The 21,125-nt window shown below is 38.0% G+C and overlaps 1 protein-coding gene across 3 annotated transcripts in view; it reads right to left on the reverse strand.

The window, feature by feature from the left end:
• Window positions 1-21,125, reverse strand: part of EGF (epidermal growth factor) — a 1,284,649-nt gene that overhangs the window by 651,143 nt on the left and 612,381 nt on the right. For all 3 annotated transcript variants that reach the window (XM_044061467.1, XM_044061466.1, XM_044061465.1), the window contains one exon: window positions 1,302-1,438. In XM_044061467.1, the coding sequence (XP_043917402.1) occupies window positions 1,302-1,438 (137 nt within the window). The remainder of the gene's footprint in view (window positions 1-1,301; window positions 1,439-21,125) is intronic.

The following is a 21,125-nucleotide window of genomic DNA, read 5'->3' on the forward strand; positions in this document are numbered from 1 at the left end:
GTGTGTGTGTGTGTGCGTGTGTGTGATTATTTCTGATAGCTATCCTTTCAGCTCTGTCATCGAGTGGTAGGGGAACTAAGAGCCTTATTTTCCACCCCCACTATCTGTTGGCTTTGTCATGGGAAGTTTTAGAGAGAGAGAGAGAGAGAGAGAGAAAGTGCCATGCGTTTGGTCGACCATCGGTTGTGTCAACAGCTGAAAGTGTAGGGTTGTTTGTTCCCTTCACTTCAGTTTGCTGGTAGCTCACCAAGCTAAGTGCTTGCCTTGTAAGCAATAGGTGAAGAATTGTGATCTGGACAATACATCATGCTGTCACTTGTAAAACACACCCACACACACATGCAAACACAAAGTAACAATGCAGAATATATACAGTATAAGGCATAGAGCACTTAAACATTGTATACTTTTGCTGTCTGTTGCTTATTATTTGTTCAGCCATTCATCAGCCTCTCCTACTTACAGGCCAGACTATTTGCCGATCTGCAGTTAATTCCAGGGATAATTCTGATGCTAGCATATTTTCTGTGTCTGCCATTGTCTTCTTTCTGTGAACATTTAGTATTTCACCCTCAGCATTCTTAGGTCTGCAGCCTTGTTGGGTCCTGTGAGAGAAGCCGATGGGGCTTCAGTCAGTTAATTCTAGGTGGGAAGGGTTTGCGAGTTCATGTGCTGGCATTTTAGTTGATAATTAAATACATTCATTTTTTTTTACATTTTTTATAATCATATTAGACTATTATAATAACATCACTTTTAATTAGCAGGTGAAATTGGGACTGGACTACAAATAACCTAAACCTACCATTTGAGTCCCTTGCCAGCGAATACTCCTCTAGCTAATACTCAGATGAAAAATGTGCAGGTTATTTACAAATAAGTTCATTATCACATGGCAGGAGCCTAAAAGGAAAGTGCTAGTTTAAGGTATAAAGAAACTCAATTCACTTTTCCCTTTAAACTACTTTAAAATCCAAGAGTTACAAAATTGTTGTTACCAAGACCCAAAGCCAGTACAAACACGAATCTGCAAGAATCATTTCCCAAGACTTGTAGAAAATACTTTTATTAGCCGAATGCTTTCATCTGGGACAAGATATGCAGACTTCTTCAGAACATGGTTGATTTGATGGCCTGAAATAGATGAAATTCATACAACAGGTAACCTTCTAGCCTGGTAAGGAAAGTTTGCAACAGGTGAAGCTGTTTTCTGAACCACATTTGCAGAGGTTAGAAGGTTTTCCTTTGGTAGATCACAAACAGCATTTATTCCATGCATCTCAGAGGAAAAAAAGCCTTACCTTATTCTCAACAGGGTCATAGTCGAGTGCTAACACTCTTCCCATCTGTTTATCAAGGATACTCTGATAATCTGTTCCATCAAAATTGATGCGTCGGATGTCCTGAATGTTTGCAAACAAGAGGAAAGGTCGTGGTCCTATTAAAATTAAATGATTACAATGAATAACATAGTAGGAATAATATATATATATATATATATATATATATATATATATATATATATATATATTTTTTTTTTTTTTTTAATAATAGATGAATGTTGATTCTCCTGTTCATGCTCATATCTATATAAATGGCCTGAGACAATTTTCACTAGTGCAGGATAATCCAATATGATTGTACATGATTTTAAAATTAAAACTGCAGTGTCACATGAAATGCATTCCAGAAATCAAACATACTACTGAACATTTGCTAAATTCTAAACACGCTGTATGACTGTACATATTTTTGATGCATGAATATTAATAATCACGTGGTTCACATTTCGTGGAGATGAACTTTATAGATTAATAGAATTCTAATTTATTAGTGTATCTGGAAATTTTACATGGAGGTTTTCATGGTCAAAAAAGTGTCAAGTGCAAAAAGAAATAACTGCTTGCAGAATGTTTTAAAATCTGTTTTATCATCTTTGCCTCCTTTGGAAAAACACTTTAATTTTTGATTTTTAATCAATTAAACAATACTAAACACATGACTTTTACTTATTACTGCTATGAATTGCTAAAAGGATGCTCTCCAGAATTATTTATAGTGTTTTACTTTGCTTTTTCTCATTGTTCTCTTTGTAACTTATTTTTGGTATATCTCTGTGGCTTACAATATTGTTGATTATTTTTGAAATGTATAATTTTCAACTGTTTTTATGTAATGTATTTGAATTTTTATTTTTATTTTCTCTCTTCAATGGAGCCTTGTTCTCCAAACCTCTGATGAAGATGACTTCTTGTGACTCAGGTGGACTTCCCCAGTAAACAAATGTCAATAAATAAATACTTCTAATATTTAAAAGCTTTCTGAAATAAAAATGTGTTAATTTGGACATTTACATTTTATTAGGCTTTCTTTTGCATCTTCTGTCTTGACTGCTGAGTGTACTTTTTTAAAAAAAGAATACATTTTCTTATGTTCAATAACTTTAAGAGCTTTTGTAAATAATAGGTTATTATTATTATTATTATTATTATTATTATTATTATTATTATTATTATTATTCAAAAACACACATGAATTCAAATATAATGATAAAATAATGCACACCAATTGCCATGTACACTGTTCCAGCTCTGTAAACTCTACATTTGGGAAATCATGATTGTATAACAAATATGACACAGCTCTGGTATGATCTCTGACACTAAAGGGGGAATTCAAGAAGGGCATACAATGTGTACACTTCAGTCTGTAAGTTACTGTACCTTTCCCTGATTTAGCCTTTACATGTTGCTGCACTGTCCTCTAATATGAATTTGTGTAGCACAGTGAAGGGCTAGCCCCAAAGAAGTGCTTATGAGCCATCATGGGGGAAAGATGTATATGCTAATTAGCCATATGCTCTATCCCCAGAGCTGCCTCTAAGAGGGCACCTACATAGCCAAGTAATTCAAGAAATAATTCTCAGTTGTGTAGATCAGCCTGGCCATCCCCATCATGTTGTGGTATTGAACATGGCCAAAATGATGTGTTCAACTGCCTGCCATAAATGAGGTAGGAGGAACCACTAGGCACCATAGATTATTCTTAAAGTGCCATAATGGCACCAATGGCAGCATCAGGATTGGGGGTCAGGGGACGTACTAGACACCAGGGAATAATCTTTAAAGTGCCTTAATATCACCAACAACATAACAGGGATCGAGGGGGAGGGGGTAGGAGGATACACTAGACCACCACAGATAACATAAAAAGTGAAGTAACATAATGGCATTGACATCATAACAGGGATCAGAGGGTGAGGGGCTACACTAGACCACCAGGGCATAATAGATATGTGCTGTAATGACTTCAGCTATTGTGGGAGTGAAGAGAACTGTGAGTGAGATAGGGTAGGGATGGGTCCAGGGACCGTTATATGTGTGTGTTTGTTTGTGTGTGTGTGTGTGTGTGTGTGTGTGTGTGTGTGTGTGTGTGTGTGTGTGTGTGTGTGTGTGTGTGTGTGTGTGTGTGTGTGTGTCTGTGTGTGTGTGTGTGTGTGCGTGTGTGTGCGTGTGTGCGTGTGTGTGTGTGTGTGTGTGTGTGTGTGTGTGTGTGTGTGTGTGTGTGTGCGCGTGTGTGAGAGAGACTGTGATATGCGGGAATGCCACTGCCTTCATGAGTAGCAGGTCACTACTACAACATGCAGAACAGCAATGATCTGCATCACAGTAGTTAATGTGATTCAGAAACATGTAAATTAACTTCTACCGAGGCCTTACCTCATTGCAGCTAACATGGCTCTGAATCACAAATGGCCATGTCATGGGGAGGGGTTTTATAGTTCTAGTCCTAGGCACTTTAATGAATTCCTGGGAGAGTTACTCATTTGGAATACAGCTATCAAGTAAAAAAAATGTAGCAGGATATGCTAGCTGCAATTACTAACCCTGGTAATTATATTAATTGTCACTGTCATTCATAATGTAAACAGGAAGTATATAAGGATGAGCTGATCCATCCCTTTAGCACACTATTCTGCAGGCAGCCCATCTTAAAAGAATGAAAAAGAATAACTTAGGCATGTCATCAGAATCAATTACAGATTCATGGCAGTCAAACTTAAGTGTCGTGATACGGGTCTAGTTTAGACGACTGATAAACCAAAAGACTTAAGTTTTCAGCATTTTGGGATTCAAATACTGAAAATATTTTAATGTAGGGGTAAGCCCCTTGCACCCCTCATGCCTCAACACCCCCTACTAATTACATACACCAACTCCATGATTGCACAACTGTAGACAAGGGGCAAATTCCATCTTCAGTATTTTGAGTTTTCAGTATTTTGGGATTCAGTCTTTTAGTTTTTCAGTCTTCTGAAGTAGACCCAGTGATACAGCACTCTTTATAATCTCAGCCTATACCACACAGCAGGGCTATAATGGTAAGGAAAAGAGGGCATTCAGACACCAGTTGTAGGATGTTCTTGATAAAGTGGGACAAAATGAAATGATCTTGGTAAATGGGAACTTGAATGCTCATATCAGGTCAGACAAATTAGGATATGAAGACTGCCTGGGTCCACATTAAGGGCAACAGGAATAATGAAGGCGAGACCATTCTAGACGTCTGTCTAGCAAATGGCTTAATGTCTGCCAATACATGGTTGGCCAAAAGAGGCAGTCAGAAGACCACATACCAGACTGGCAAGCATGCAGCTCTTAGTAAAGAAAGGGCATGAGAGTAGAGTGAGAGATTTCAAAGTTACCCCCAGTGAAAGTGTCAGACACCTGATTAAACTACTGGTGAACACTACCAGCACCAGACAGTAATCAGAGAAGGCTCTAAAGTCAGTAGTGACTAAGCTGAAGACCTGGAGGTTGATTGGTGCAGAAGCACTGATGATCCAAAAGTTGACTGGAGTGAAAGCACAGTTGTACAAAGGAAATGCTCAGGGCTGTAGCTCCATAGGAAGAAGAGGAATGGGTGGAGTCAAAGAAGAATGGCAGCACCTGAAAACAGCATGTGTAAAGATGATAGAGCAGTTATGGAGCTGAGGTATGGAAACAAGGTACAAATGGAAGTCTGAAGATGGAAAGCACAAGTCCAGGAAGTTATCAAAGGAAAGGAGTGCAGGAAAAAAAATGTGCAATAAAAAGACTAAGAAGGAATACTGGTTGGATAACAAAGAGGCAGTCAAAGCGGCAAAGAGCAAGACATCAGAAAAACTCCAGCATCTTCTGGAAAGTAACTCAGAAGATGACACAAAGAAGCTCTACCATGTTGCAAGACAATAACAGAATGATAAAAAACAATAGTTGCCAGATTTCATTCATAAGGAATGGCAGCAACAAAGAATTAACTAGTCAAGAAGATATCGAGAGCAACTGGAAGGAGTAAGTCAGGAAGCTTCTGAACAAAGAAAACTCTATAGAAGCTGTACTATTCCATGCTCTGCCAACAAGGTAGGAGGAAGCAAATGCCACCAGAGAAGTATGAAGTGCACTAAGGAAAATGAAGCCATGGAAGACAGCAGCATCAAATGAAATCACAGCTGATATGATCAAAATGTTGGGTGAGTTAGCAGAGAAATTGTTTGCGAGAATACTGTTCATAGTAAGGAGTGATCAGCATATCCAGGATGATTGGAGAAAAGCAGTCTAATACTAATATGAAAGAACAAAGGAAATATTCATAATAGCAGACAAAAGAGTGGTATCAAACTTATGTCAAACTTCAGGAAAATACTGAAGTGGGTGACACATAAATGACTATGCAGAATAGTAGAAAGTCAGATGGAAGATGAGCAGTTCAGATTCAGATCAGGATGCAGTTCAAATGACTGGATGTGTGCAGTGAGACAGGCAGTAGAGTAGAAGCTGGAAATGAGGAAAGAGTCCAACTGGACATTGATAGAGATGGAGGAAGCATATGACAAGGCCCCAACAAAAGCACTGCAATGGTTCAAAGTCATGCAAACTGCAGCAAAATTTGTGCAGGTTATGTATAAGTCCCAGTAACACAAGCATGGACAGTGTCCAGACTCACAGAGAGGCTCTCAGTAGAAATGGATGTGTGTCAGAGTTTATATTTGAGCCCACTCCTGTTCATACGGATGATGGCCTACATTAGCAAACATGTCAGAAGAGAAAGATCAACAATGCTGCTAAATGCAGATAATGTGGCATTACAGGCAGAATTTCAACAGAAACTACAGCAAATGTGGAAATCACAAGAAGCTGAAAACTGATAGATGATGAAACAGGTTAATTCAGGTATCTGAGAAGTGTGGTTGAGGAGAAGGCAAGTTGCAATATGGAAGTCAAAGCTTGAAACAGATATTCTGAATCCAACACAATGTATCAGGGGTAGTGGGTAACACAAGAATGCAAAAAGGCTGCATAGTAAGTGTGCAAATAAATGATGTGACCAGTGCACAGAACAGAAACGTGGGCACTGAAGACAGAGCAGCTGGGGAAGCTTAAGGCGACAAGAAGTAAAATGCATGTGATGGGAAGTGGGATGCACACTGTGGGACCGGTGATGAAACAAAGACATCAGAACAGGAGCCAAAGTATCCCAAATTACAGAGAAGGTCAAGGAGAACACATTATGGCAGTTCTGTCACATATGCAGAAAAGCAGAAATGATGTGATAAAGAAGATTTGGGAGGGAGAAGAAAAGGATAACATAAGATGAAGATAGCCAGCCAAGAAATGGATGGATTGCATGACAGAAGACCTGCAATAGTCGAGCATGACTATCAAAGAAGGCATGAGCGTGATTCTGAATCAAGAGATGTGGCAACAGTTGACCTGACACTTTGAGCCTATATAAAAGTTGAAAAAAGTATGGTGATGATGACAATGTAGCAACTGTAAAAAGAAGGACACAACCTAAAGGGTTATTGGTTCAAGGGAGATAAAAATGAGGGACAGTACTCTGAACAAAACTCACTTTATTCGCCATGCTCATCTTTGTTCACATCTCAGAATCTACACCACAGTGTATATAGACTGTATTTATATAGCAGATATCATGGACAGAAGTCGGTTAAAAATTAAAAAAGATAGCTGGGTGCAGAAGACCCTGGATAAAAAAGTACCCAATCCTGGTAGGCACACTGGTGCCAGGGGTGGAAATGATAACAGTGTAGAATCCTGAAAATATGAAAACATTCCTACAATGGGGCCAAACTAGGCCCAGGGGAGGATGGCCCCCCTGTTGTAGAAGGAAGTAGTAGTCCACAAAAATCACAAAAACTGATAGGCCAAAGAAGAGCCATAAAGATGATAAAGTGGACCATTGAGGGTAAGAAAGAAATTATGTATTGTTACTATTATGTAAAAAGCCCAGAATTTCCAGACACAAGATATACAAAATGATTAAGAGAGAAATTAGAGGAAAGGAAAATAGTTCTACAAGTAAAACTGTCAAAAGTTTCAAATAAAAATTTGTATTCATTAATACAACAGATTTGTGAAAAGCAGTATATAGATCAAGAAACATTGATCTGTTTGGAAAAAGAAGCATCTGAGGAAGTGCAAAAATAACAACAAAACCTAGAGATTTTTGTAAAATATAAAAAAGAAATATGGACACGGGAAAGAAAAAGAGATTTGATATGGTGCAATATTTATGCAAAGGAGAAAGCCAAATTAATCAATATAAAGAAGGCAGCCCCAAAGATATTTGAAGAGAAATACAGGCAAAGGCATCCAGATATGGAAAATTTCACAATAAAAAAAATAATATCACAATGAGGGAATGTAGAAAAAAAGATTAGTAAAGTGGAAGTTAAAAAAATAGAAGGTGAAGTTCTGGAGTGCCTGCGAAGTAAAGGATTTGGTGTAGAAGGTCTACACAGGTTACAATACAACAAGATGTAGTGAGTCCACAAAGTAAGGAGAAGCAGGAAGATCAGGAGACATCTGAAGAAAAAATATGGATATGGGAAAGAAAAAGAGATTTAATATGGTATAATATTTATGCAAAGGAGAAAGTAAAACTAACCAATACAAAAAGAGCAGCACCAAAGATATTTGAAGAAAAATGCAGGCAAAAGAATCTGGATATGGAAAACTTTACAATACAAAAATAAGAAGACTAGGAGGAAAAGGAGAAAAGGAGATTAGTAATGGAGATGTTAAACATATAGAAACTGATGTTATCGAGTACTTGTGAAGTTAAGTATTCAGTTTAACGTAATGTCTTTTGGCTTTTCCTAGTTATGGATCGCCAAAAACTCAGGTCCGCTAATGATTGGCAGTGGATTTTTATGGTGCTGAGTTGCCAGCCCGATGCTCAACCTTCAAAGAAGGCACACCCATTCACACACGCACCTACCTGCATGTCTTTAATGTCACTTGACCGCGGGGAGGACATGCAGACTACACACAAAAGGCGCTCCAGCCGAGAATCGAATGGGAGAACCTCTTGCTGTGAGGCGACAACACTAACCGCTGCACCACCATGGTAGTAAATCTAATTCAGAAAGCACCACAACAGGATAGAGCAATGGATATCCAAATTAAGGGGAAACCAGTGGAACGGGAAGCAATTGGTCAGGTGCCTTATGAAGATACTTTGGAACCTTCCACAGGAAACCAGTATAAATGTTCACTCTGATGCAGTCAATGTTGAGGAGTGATAGGCTAATAAGTTCCCATATGACAGAGCAATGGATGGCACAGGATGTAATTGAAGAGAATGTGCCACAGGAAGATGGTATAGAACCCTCTACAGAATGTCGGCAGAAAATGCAAAATAAAAAATGTGCCCTCAGTTTAGAAGAAAGAAAGCTAAGAAAAGACTTGCTTGATTTAATAGTGATAGATAGATATAAGATCAATGAAAGAAATCGAATACAGAAGGTCAATAAAACCCAAAAAGTCAGGCGTTTGGTAAAACAAATGAACACAGTAATTAGGACTATCTATAGAGATCCATGCGATATAACAGAAGTAAACAGGATATATTACTGTGCAGCTAAATTAATAACTGATAAAGTTCTACTGCAAGAACACAGGGTGGTGAGGGAAAGGAAGGGGAGAAATCGAATACCATCATGGAAGTATGGAATAGAGAAAAGTATAAAGCAGTTAAGACAAGAAGTGTCACTGTTAGAGGAGTATAGAAGACAGAACAGATAAAAAATACTAAGAAAGATAGATGTGATAAAAGCAATGCACAGTATTAGAACAGACCAGGATCTATCATGCACTACTGCAAATAACAAGCTAAAAATCTCAGCACAGGCAGAAAAACCTAGAAGATACACAGATAAATATAAAGGAAAAGCAATTTATTGATGACCCAGAAAAGTTCTATAGATAGTTGAGAAATAAGGTAAAAGGAATTATAAGACCACCAAAAAAAGAACTAGATACATTTTGGAGAAGTATTTATGAAGATCCTGTGGAATATAACAAAGATGCTAAATGGATGGAAGAAATAAAAGAAAGAAAGAATAAGAAGTTTAAAGGTACAGGATATGAAATGGGATGAATTAACAGCCAGAGAGATTGAAACAAAGTTAAGAAAAGCCTCCAGTTGGAAAACTCCAGGCCCAGATGCAGTACCAAACGTATGCTTAAAAGTATTAACATCTTTGCACAAAGATTCAGCTATGAGTAAGTATATTTATATATGCACCCTGAACAGACACCAACCTGGCTAACAACAGGAAAAACAATACTACTACTTAAGAGTGAACCTGCAATCTACCCTAAAAACTATAGACCAGTAACTTGCCTTCCGATGATATATAAACTATACACTGGAATTGATGCTGACAGAGTTTATAGTCATTTAGAAGAAAATTCAATTATGGCAGTAGAACAAAAGGACAATAAAAGAAAGTCATATGGAACAAAGGATCATTTGTTGTTACATAAGGTCATATTGGAGAACTGTAAAAAGGGGAAGAATCTAAGTATGTCATGGATTGACTATAAAAAAGCATTTGACAGTATCCCATATTCATGGATTAAAAAAGTGCTTAAAAATGTATAAGATACAAACTATTCTGATCGACTACATTACAGTGACCATGAAACAGTGGCAGACCACTTTGCAATTAAGCCATAATAAAGGACAAATTATTATTCCAGGGATACAAATTCAAGGAGGGATATTCCAGAGTGATTCTCTGTCACCGCTGTTATTCTGTCTTGCCCATAACCCATTAAGCTGTCTACTTAACATGGCGATGATTTGGCTGCTAGAAAAGAACAAAGTGTAAAGACTTTTCATATTCACTTTGTCGATGATTTAAAACTGTATAGGTCAACTGAAAGCACAACTGCAAGTTTTCAAAACTTTTCAGATGAAATAAGAATGTCATTTGGTCTTGATAAATGTGCAAAAGCAACCTTTAAAGCAGGAAAACTGCAGCACCAAGAAAACATCAGTTTGGGACAAGAATGTGATACAAAAGAACTTGAGCAAGAGGGAGTGTATAAATATTTCGGAAATAAGGAAGGATAAACAATAAAACATGAACAAATGTGCAAGGAATATTTTAGAAGACTTAAATTAACCCTAAAAACAGCATTGACAACTAGGAACAAAATCCAAGCTATAAACCAATTTGCTCTTCCTGTCCTAACTTACAGTTTTGGAGTGACTGACTGGCTCTAAAACGTGTTGGATAGATAAGAGAGGAAAACAAGAAGGATGCGTCATGCTCACCAAATGATTTATAAAAATCACTGCATACCAAGATTATATAGTCCCTGTTCCTAAGGAGAGATAGGCCTCCTTGAAATTGATTACATGTATAGATCTGCAATCGTGGGACTCCACACATATCTGCTGACCTCCCAAGACCCAAACGTAGTGAAAGTTTTGAAACATGAGAAGAATGAATCTAAGATGACTTCTCTGCTTGATCTAGCAGAAGCATATTGCCATCAAGCAAGAATGGAAATCTAACCAGAAGTAGATAAAAATCAGGCAGCAACTGAATGTGACAAAAAAAAACAAAGAAAATATACAAGGTGAAGGACCAGATGAGAAGGCAAGAAATATGGAAAATGCATAAATATAGTTGCAAGTATATAATACTTCGGGAAGAACCTCAAGTTGGTCAGGAACAAATGCAGGAATGGTTAAGGAGAGGCAAATTCAAACCAAGAGATAAAAGGTAAATACTGGCGGCCCAAGATAGTGGGCTATATGCACACTAGTTTACAAAGTCTATTGAACATGCGGGAGAAACAGACAAATGTAGGTTTTATAAAACCGAATTGGAAACAGTTGCACACCTCATTGCTGGTTGTGACATACTAATGGCAGAAGGACTGTATACTGAAAGGCATAACAACGTGGCAAGACTGTTGCACTGGGGATTGTGCACACATTATGGTACTGTAGCGGTTGAAAAACACTGAAAACATGAGCCACAAAGCATCATAGAAAATGAAGTCTACATCACATAGGATCACCAATTACCAACAGTTTTAAAGATAGATGCCAGAAAACTGGATATAGTGGTCCATGAAAAGAAGACAAAAGTAGCATTGATTACTGAAATCTCCACACCCAATGACTACAGTGTGTTGTGTACAGAGAGACACAAAGTCATAAAATGTCAGGCTTTGCAGGCAGAAATGAGATCAATGTCGAAGAAAGATACCCAGAGAGTTCCAGTAGTAGGAGCAATGGGTCTTATAAAAAACATTGTATTTAGACATGTTACCAATACATGTAACCCTGTACGAATTGCAGAAGGAGTCATTACTGGGCACACTGCAGGCGCTGTGAAGAGCACTTCTGGCTGAGATCAAAGATTGAATCAATACTAATTTCATGACTTTTAATTGTAATTTGACTTAGGAATGGGGTCCATTACTGTCATGGTATTAGAAACCCAAAAGACTTGGAGGAATTAAAAAGGGAGCGAGCAGTATGCAGCCTTAACTAAGGTGACCTCTTTAGAGGATTTCACGCAGTACAATTAGCCTAAAGGTCAATTAAAGTGCTAGTGAAGCCTGCTGTTAAACTTTAGTTTGTTACTTATTTAGTTTTCAAAAAACTGGTATAGATAGAACAGAAAAAATATAAAGAAACACTACAAACTATGTTAATAAAATAGATGGAAATACCTACATTAGAACTATAAGTGTAGCAAGAAGTTGCTACTGTTTATACCATGCATGGAGTACTTCAGCACTCAGGTTTTAATCAAAAAAAAAAGAAAGAAAAAACATTTTTTTTCTTTTTAATTGTAGCAAATGGCTTGCTACAAATGCCACAGTTTAAACCACACATGGAGAGCTACAGTGCTCAAGTTTGGCCATAAATGCACTTTAAAAGTTAGTATGCACTAAAGAGCAATCATGAATGGATGGCTAATTATGCCCCAACACTTTGCATCTGATGCAGTTGCCCCCTTCTTACTGCCCAGGCTACATAACTGCATATATGCATGTTCTACATAATGCCACATGATGTATCTACTGCGTAATAGCCACATTTAATAAAGTATTTGCCAATACGGGAAACAAAGTTGCAAACATTCAGCACGGTATCTCTCTGGGCTCTACCCTATACTTCCTTCACCTTTTTGTTATGCTGGGATAGAAGAGTCCCTTGGAACTTGAACATATGAGTCTGGCAATTAATAGCCCTGGGGGTCAGAGTGAGAGAGGTAAAAAATGTCTTCCTCACTTGGTCACGCTGTCAACTTTTCCTGTCATTGGATATTGGGATTTAATTGGAACCTCAGAAAATCCCTTGAGAGTGTCTCTAGGTGAGAAATCATTGTCAGAGATGTATGAAGTTAGGAAAGACTTCTGATGAGCATCAGTCAGTTTATCCACCTCCAAGTCTACAGACTCAGAATCTTCAGGAGTAGATGCTTCCTTCTGCCTTTTGTGGCTGGACACACAGACATTGATGGATATTTTAAGAAAGGCTGCAGGTTCATTATTAAGGAAATACATGAAGTCATAGGCCAGTCTCATCAGTTCTTGGACAGGGTGGGCTGAGTGGAGGAAGTAGTGAAGGTCTGCTTAACTTTGACTGAGGCAAGATGGCACACATCCATGATATGGGCATCTTGAGCATGCCTCTATGGATGATAGCTGCTTTCAAAACCTCATATCAGGGTCTATATTAGATCAGCAAATACTTAAACAAGCGAACGTTGATTGATCAAACTTATTTTAGCGAATGTTCAAAATATCAAAGCAACAGAAACCCGATTTTTTTCCTAGGGAAAGAATTTGGTTGTCCGTTTCTGTTGCTTTGGTATTTTCAGTGCTGTGGTGGAAAGTTATGGGTCGGATTCAGGTAAGTGTGTGATTGTGTGGATGTGAGTGTTAGGGTGGGTTAGGTGAGTTAGGGTTAGGGCTCGGGTTAGGTATGTGTGCGATTGTCTGGACATGTGGGTTAGGGCGGGTTTAGGTGAGTTAGGGTTAGGGAGCGGGTGAGGTGAGTGTGCGTTAGTGATGGACCTTAGGGTTAGGGTTTGGGTTAAGGTAAGTGGATAGTTAGTGGTGTGTGCATAGTTTAATGTAGGGTTAGGTGTCAGATTTTAGGTGAATGTGTGTGGATTTCTGTTTGTTTGGTGTGCTTGTGTTGTGAGGAAAAAAATCGCTGATCTGACAGTTCGAGATTGTAAGCTTTCGCTTACATAAGGTCGATCAATCAGCGTTCGCTGATCTAATATAGACCATCATATCATGGACAGCTGCAGGCAACTTCAATATGGGAGTTGAAGATGTACTTGTGATCTAGAACAAAGGATATACTGTCCTAATCCTTGGTTATCAAGATATGGGTATCATGACCATCTACCCACAGAAATATGTCCAGACTGACATCTGCTGGACTTTGGCTTGAGGGAATATCCTTTCTTCTGATAGCAAGGTGGAATCTGGACAGGCATTGACTGAGACCTTAGTCAGCACAGACACCCAGGATTTGGTCAGCAAATGCATCTCACCAGACCTGATACTCAAGAACATAAGGGGGGGCCTTGTAATTAATTTATGTTCTTAGTCCCTCAGTGTTCTTTCTCACATGGGCACTTCTCTTTGTGCTTTTTACGTAGGAAATCCATGGACAAGCAGGCAAATGTCAAGGTGGCCCTGAACAAGGAACACAGCTGTTTCTGATTAAAGTAGTATTCAATTGAGTAGGTAGATGGACGACTGTTTTGAACAATAACATTTGTCCATCTACCTACTTAACAGAATAAACTACTTGAAACTTCAACAAGAAATCTTTATTCCTCCCACACAGAGGGTATTAAAGAGACATTCTTCTAGATCTGCTAGTTAAAGTGATTTTATATCGACTAATCCTTTGTAGCCTTTTTCTTTAAATTATTGGTCCACTAATATGCTGGTCATGTAGTTATATTTTCCTGTGTACTAGACAGCTTAAAAAAAACTGTTTGATTAGTAATAATTGAGAAAATTATGTGAAAGGGTAAATCTAGCCTGAAAATAGGAACATACCTCTAAAACAGGTGCATCATGTTCAGGAGTAAATAAGGTGTGAAAATAGGAACTTTTGTCAAAACAGGGATAGTTGAGAAGTCTGTCAGCTGCCAAATGGATGGGTGTGTAACCCAGAGATCCACATTGCTATCCAGAGGACAATTTGTCAGATCCTGCATCTTTAAATTTTTGTTCTTAAAATTAGTATTTTAAAATCACTTACAAAATCTTAATTTGTATACCCTACCTAAAATTTCTGTTTTCTCAAACCATAAATTCATTTTATAAAGCTTACACTTACAACCCTATCTTCTGTTGTTTTACAGAAAAGCTGTTTCACATTATCCCCTATCATTTACAGTAAATAAAATATCTGATGGTATGTGTTTTTAACAGTTCTGCTGCAGAAATAAATATGTCTTATTCACCTATTATGTCTTCAGCCATAATCACACTCTACACAAAGGTCCTTAGCAACTGTATGATTCCTCAAACTATATGTCTTGGAAGTAAGTTATTTTAGATTGTAAATGCATTTTGCATTATGCATGACTGTACAAACAAATATTTCTGCAACTGTAATGTATTATTATTAGTATTTCTGATTTTCTAGACCATGAACTGTACTAGATTATATACTTTTATGCATCAAACTAAAACCATGTTAAAGTATGTCATAACTTTTAGGACTTATCTACTCTGTATAAATTATTTATTTTTACAAGCTCTCATTGACGCACTTTAAATTTGTCTTCTTTCATACCACAGGGAAGGAGCAATGAGACACAGACCATCACTGATTTAAAAATGTATGTGAGGAAGTTGAATTTGAAACTTGTCTTTCACAAGGAAAAATTGCATGGAGGAAGATAAACCCATTGAAGAAAAAATTAAAAGACCCAGTAGTTTTTGCTCCCTACTGCATCCTGCACTTGCAGCCTTTGAGACAAAATGTGAGCTGGACAAAAGAACGGCTCTCAAAAAAACACCAAAAACATAAGTTTTAATTAATATTTCAAAGGATGACATATTAGCACTTACGAATTTGAGCAATGACAAATTTGTTATGAAAGCTCACAAGGGTGGGGCCATACTAGTTACAGATACTGTAAGTTATATGATGAAAATAGAGAACCTGCTGCACACACCTGAGTTTTATTCTAAACATTTCTTTAAGGAGGTTAAAACTACATATATAGAAATGAAAGATAAGCTAACTACAATGGTTAATGAAGAGCTTATTAGTCAAAACTTTTCTTCAGTATTTGAACAACCCTCACCCCAAGTTACCTTGTTTTTCCAGGAATTCCCAAACCCCAAAAGAATAGGGAAGATCCACCTTACATACCTGTTATTGCAAGCAGAGACTCCATATAGGTTCATAGGTTCATAGGTTTATACTAGGCTATCTGCCCTAAGGCATTTATAAGCCTAGCCCAAATTTTTGTGGCTTACGCCACCCCTTATATGAAAAAATACTATGCCCATTAGTTTGTTGTGCCTCTGTCCAGCAGTGACACAGAGATGATTTAAACCTATGATCTCCCATCCACAGGTCAAGATTTCTCTTGAACAGAGCCAGCGAGGTGCTCTGCCTCACATGGACCGGGATTTTATTCCACAGCATAGGGAGTCTCTGAGTGATAAATCTATCCCTCCAGCACGTCCTATTTATATCCATGCTAAGGTTTAAGTCGCTTGCTCTAGTGGTTTTGGTGGATTTGGATATTTTGAGGTGGAGCATGTCTATTAATTCGTGGTTGGACATGGCCTTGTATGTCAGGCACATGTCACCTCTGAGCAGACGGTATGCGACTGAATAGAGCTGGAGTTTCTTCAATCTGGCAGCATATGACAGATTTTGGAGTCCCTTTATCCTTTTGGTGAGGAACTTTTGGGGTCTCCTCAATTGCTGCAGAAGTGGGGTGAGATACATCCCGAATGGGGCATTGTACTCGATCATTGGTCTGATAAGTGAAGAGTACAGGGAACAATGACCTCACTAGATCTGGATGTGAATCCTTCATGATCAGGTGGGCAATGTAGAAGGTCTTTCTAACCACTTTAGCAATGTGAGTGTTCTGATAAAGGCCACTGTCAACCTGGGTCCCCAGGTCCCTGATAACCTCTACTGTGCTTAGTGGATTGCCACCTATATGGTAGCTTGGGGTTACCTTGTTTTTCCCGAAGGGTATGACTATACATTTTTTGGCGTTTAACTTCAGGCCATGGCTCTGGCACCAGCTATCTGTTTCCGTGAGTCCCTTCTGAAGGATATCCGTGTCCGATGCACTTTCCACTATGGCGCCCAGTTTGCAGTCGTCTGCAAACTTTGTCAGCCAAAGTCCTCCCATGTTGGCCTGTACTTCTGAGAAGTAGATGCCGAACAATAGGGGCCAAGGACCGAGCCCTGTGGGACACCACTTGTGACCGGCTTGGAGTCTGACATAGCGCCAGCAACTCTAACCCTGGGTTCTGTCCTTAAGCCAGTTTGCAACCCATCTTGTGACATATGGGTTTACATTTAAGCTGGTAAGTTTATCTACAATACCCGAGTGGGGTATTGTGTCAAAAGCCTTTGCAAGGTCAAGGTAGGCTGCATGGACTGCCTTTCCCTCATCAATGGCCTTGGTGACTGTTTCGAAGAAGTCGACCAAGTTCAAAAGGCATGATCTTCCGCCAAACTGGGTCGGGTCCAATGTCTGCAAGTCCCCTATATCTTTGTTTATGAGCACCATTATGATCCTCTCTATAGCTTTGCAGACTAGACTTGTTAAGCTTATGGGGCGGTAATTACCAGGGTCCGTAGAGGCACCGCCTTTGTGGAGTGGGACCACAGTTGCCGTACGCCACTCCTTGGGCATGTATCCTGTGGTAAGGCTGAGATTAAACAGCTGCCTTATGTGTGGGTTTAATTCCTCATTTAGCTCATGTAGCACACAGCCGGGGACACCATCCGGTCCGTTTGATGCTGTGTTTTTAGCTTTAGAGAGAGCAGCTTTCACCTGCGCATTTGAGATGTCTGGGAGGCTACACTCCGCTGGGATAGTTATCTCTCCTTTAGGGGAGAGGGGTGAAGTTTGCACTGAACCTGTCTGCCAGTATGTTGGCAATGTCTGTGGGTTCAGTGATTTTTGTATCATTTTGGACTAATTCTGAGCATATCTGGGAGTTTCCACCCAGGTTCCTAACATAGCTGAAAAAGGCCTTATGATTGTCCTTTGAATCCATGGCAATTTTTCTCTCAAAATTGGCCTTAGTTGATTTTATGAGTGCTCGTATATCAGAGGCCACTGCCATATACTTAGATTTTATTATACAGCCTCTTGCTGAAAAGATCTCATCTTTTATTTTAGATTCACTTGTAAGAAAAATAAAAGAAGTGCATGTGAATGAACAAAGTATATTGGTAACTATTGACATTGAAAACCTACACATGTACTGTACTGAAGTAGCTACAGAGGCTTATAGTAGAAATAATAATGCTATACTACATAAGGGCAAACTGAACACTTGGAAAAGCTAATAAACTTGGTGTAGAGTTACAATTTTTTCAGTTTCAATGGCCAGGCTTGCAAACAGATAACTGGGATAGCCAAGGGTGAGGCTAGCCTGGCCAATGTAGCCATAGGCTAGTGGCAGGAGGAATCTGTACTGCAAAGTGAATACTGGAGATTTATGACCAGCTACCTTAACTTTATTGATGATGTATTCATAGTCTGGAAAGGTGAGAAATCTAAACTCACTGTGTTTATCCATTACATCAGTAACTCCACCTCCTTCTTCAAATTTGCCACTTCCATAAGCTCAGAGTCAGTGCAGTTCGTTGATATGGCTGTCAGTATTGATAAAGACATAGGAAAATTAATTAATAACTTACACATGCAACCAAGAGTGAACTACTTACTTCACAGAGACAATATTCATCCAGTGAAAACTAAGCACAATGTAATAAAATCAGAATGCTAAAGATTAGCACTCATTACCACAGATTTGGCCCATTTTCTCAAAAATATGAATGATCTTGAAAATGATTTCTTAACCAGAGGACATGAATAAAACATGTTGTATATGACCCTGGATCCCATCACAGATTCTAAAATTAACAATGAGCCTATATGGAATAGGCCTTTTGGTAGAATTATGCAACAAGGCCACTCTAACCCAAAAGAAGAGAAAAGTAAAGATGATTGCATTCTAACTTACATCTGTGATGTCAATGCAATTAAAGCCATTATTAAGGAGAACTGGCCCATCTTGACTGAAAATCAGCAGCTTGTAAACGTTTTAGGAGGACACCCTACTTTTGTACATATAAAGAGCAGAAGCATATGTAGCTATGTGGAAAAGAAAACGAAAAATAAGAAACATCAGGATGACATGAGCACTAAAATCTGTGGGCCACCTAACTGCACTTTATGTGAGTACTTGATGGGGTGCGACTCATTTGAGTGCCTCTATCTTAAAAAGATGGTGAAAACTTCAGCAGGTTTTAACTGTAATACCGAAAAGGTTGTATATTGGGCCATGTGTAACGACTGCCCTGCATTTTATGTAGGTAAGAGTATGAATAAACTGAAAAGGAGGATCTCAGGTAATCTTTCTGACATCAGATGTAAATGCCAGAAGAACGCCTTATCCAAATACTTACTAGAACACCCCAGACATTCTGGATGTGTGGAGCTGGATGAGTTTGAAGGGGGCATCGATGGTATTTTGTAGTATGTGTATAAATGTATATATATATATATATATATATATATATATATATATATTTAGTTACTTTAACTTCAATTCTGCTTTAATTAGATTTAGTACACTCTTGCATCACATCAGAGATTTCAACAGTAAATTCAAAACACACTTTTTTTCATGTCACCATTACCATGAAGTATTACCATAAAGTAGTGGTATAATTCCCCCATTTGACATACTGGTGCACATTTATGCACATTCATGCACACACCTGCACACTTTCATACATTACTAGTTTACTTCATCCACTATTTTTGTGTGTTTTTTCTAATTATTTTTATTGAATAAACATGTTTTGGGGGCTGTAGACATGAAAACTGTCATGACAGTTTTTTAACTATAACACTGAAATTTTCTTCTGATATTTTTTCTGAGCTGTAAATAAAATAATTTTTCTAAAAAATTTTTTCTGAGCTATAAAATTTAGTTTTTATGCACACTAATATGTATTAGATATTATTAGATAGCTATATATTTATATTTATAGTGTTCTAGTTAGATAATTTTATGGTTAGATAGCTATGTGTTTTTTCTTATATCGATCTAGTTAACTCTTTTTACTTATCTACCTATGTATATGATTTTAGTTCTTGCCACAGACCTGATGAAGGGTTTATTGCATTAGTTAGTCAAAAGTGATTGTAGTTAAAAGTCAGTCTTTTTATGTGTATGTTATGCTTTTCTTAATACCCGACTTGGGAATGTGGTTTGCAAATAGATAGGTAGTGTTTTCCTTAACTAGGATTTAGTTTGACTTAATCAGTAGTAGTGTGAGGTGGTGGGTTCTTGCTGTTCTAAAATACACTCGTTACGGCCCTGTTTATATTGTTTGCCTTGAACAGGCTGGTTTAAATTTGAACAATATGTATATTTTCCACACCTACTTCTAAGTATATAAAAGTTTATATGTTTAACATTGTTAAAATGTTTTTGATTTTTGTCACTGAGGATCGCTTGTCTGTGAGGAACAAATGCTTGTTGCTTTAGAATACTACCTGGATTTCATGATTTTTGGGTATTATTGTGACTGAGCTCTTCAAAGAAGTTTTAAAACCTCTAGTTTCTGTGTTTTTTATTTTTTCCTTAACACTCATGGTGGCGATCAGTAAAAACTAAAAGAAAACTTAGGGTGTCTGCAAAATATCCCAAGTAACAAATATAGTCACACAGAAAAAAAACAATCATTAAAAACTAAAAGAAAAACCCAGCCAAGCTAGATTTTCCACTGTGTGATTCCCTAAAACTTCTTCTATTAGAGGTAACATGTGATAGATACAAATGACCTCCTTAAGGACATCAGGCATTTCAGCTATATGACAGTTCTGAATACACATGACTTATTTTCTTTTTAAGAATGTCATGGACAAACTCAGGTTAATAAACCAAATACCATTAACTGTTCTTGTAACATCATCAGAACAGCATAAGTGGACTGTTTGGCTAACATCTGGAAACACAGAGTTGTCGTACCCAGCTGATGTCTATAACCATTAGGGTGTTTACAAAATATCCTAACTAACAAACTAAAACAATGAGTAACAAAGTCACACAGAAAAAAACAATCAGTAAAAACTTAAAGAAAAACCCAGCAAAGCTAGATTTTCCACTGTGTGATTCCTTAAAACCTCTTGCATTAGAGGTAACATGGGATATATGCAAAAGACCCCTTAAAGATAACAGGTGTTTCAGCTATATGGCAGTTTTGAATGCCCATGCCTTTTTTTCTTTTTAAGTCTGCTATGGACAAATTCAGGCAATAAAGCCAAACCCCACTAGCTGTGGACATGCATGTTTCAGCCTTCTTATGGCCTTGTCAGCACAGCCTGAATTCCCTACCCACCACCATTTGCAGAAAATTTGCAGGTTTTTGCCTCATATTTGTTCTGTTCTGTTCCTCATAAAATCTGTGGTTTCTGTATTTTTGTGTCTTTACACAGTCACTTAACGTACTGTGTTTTTTTAATAAATTGAGTGCGCCTGCCG

This window comes from Protopterus annectens, chromosome 2.part0, assembly GCF_019279795.1.
Source record: "Protopterus annectens isolate FY-2018-M chromosome 2.part0, PAN1.0, whole genome shotgun sequence".
NCBI classification, from domain to species: domain Eukaryota; kingdom Metazoa; phylum Chordata; order Ceratodontiformes; family Protopteridae; genus Protopterus; species Protopterus annectens.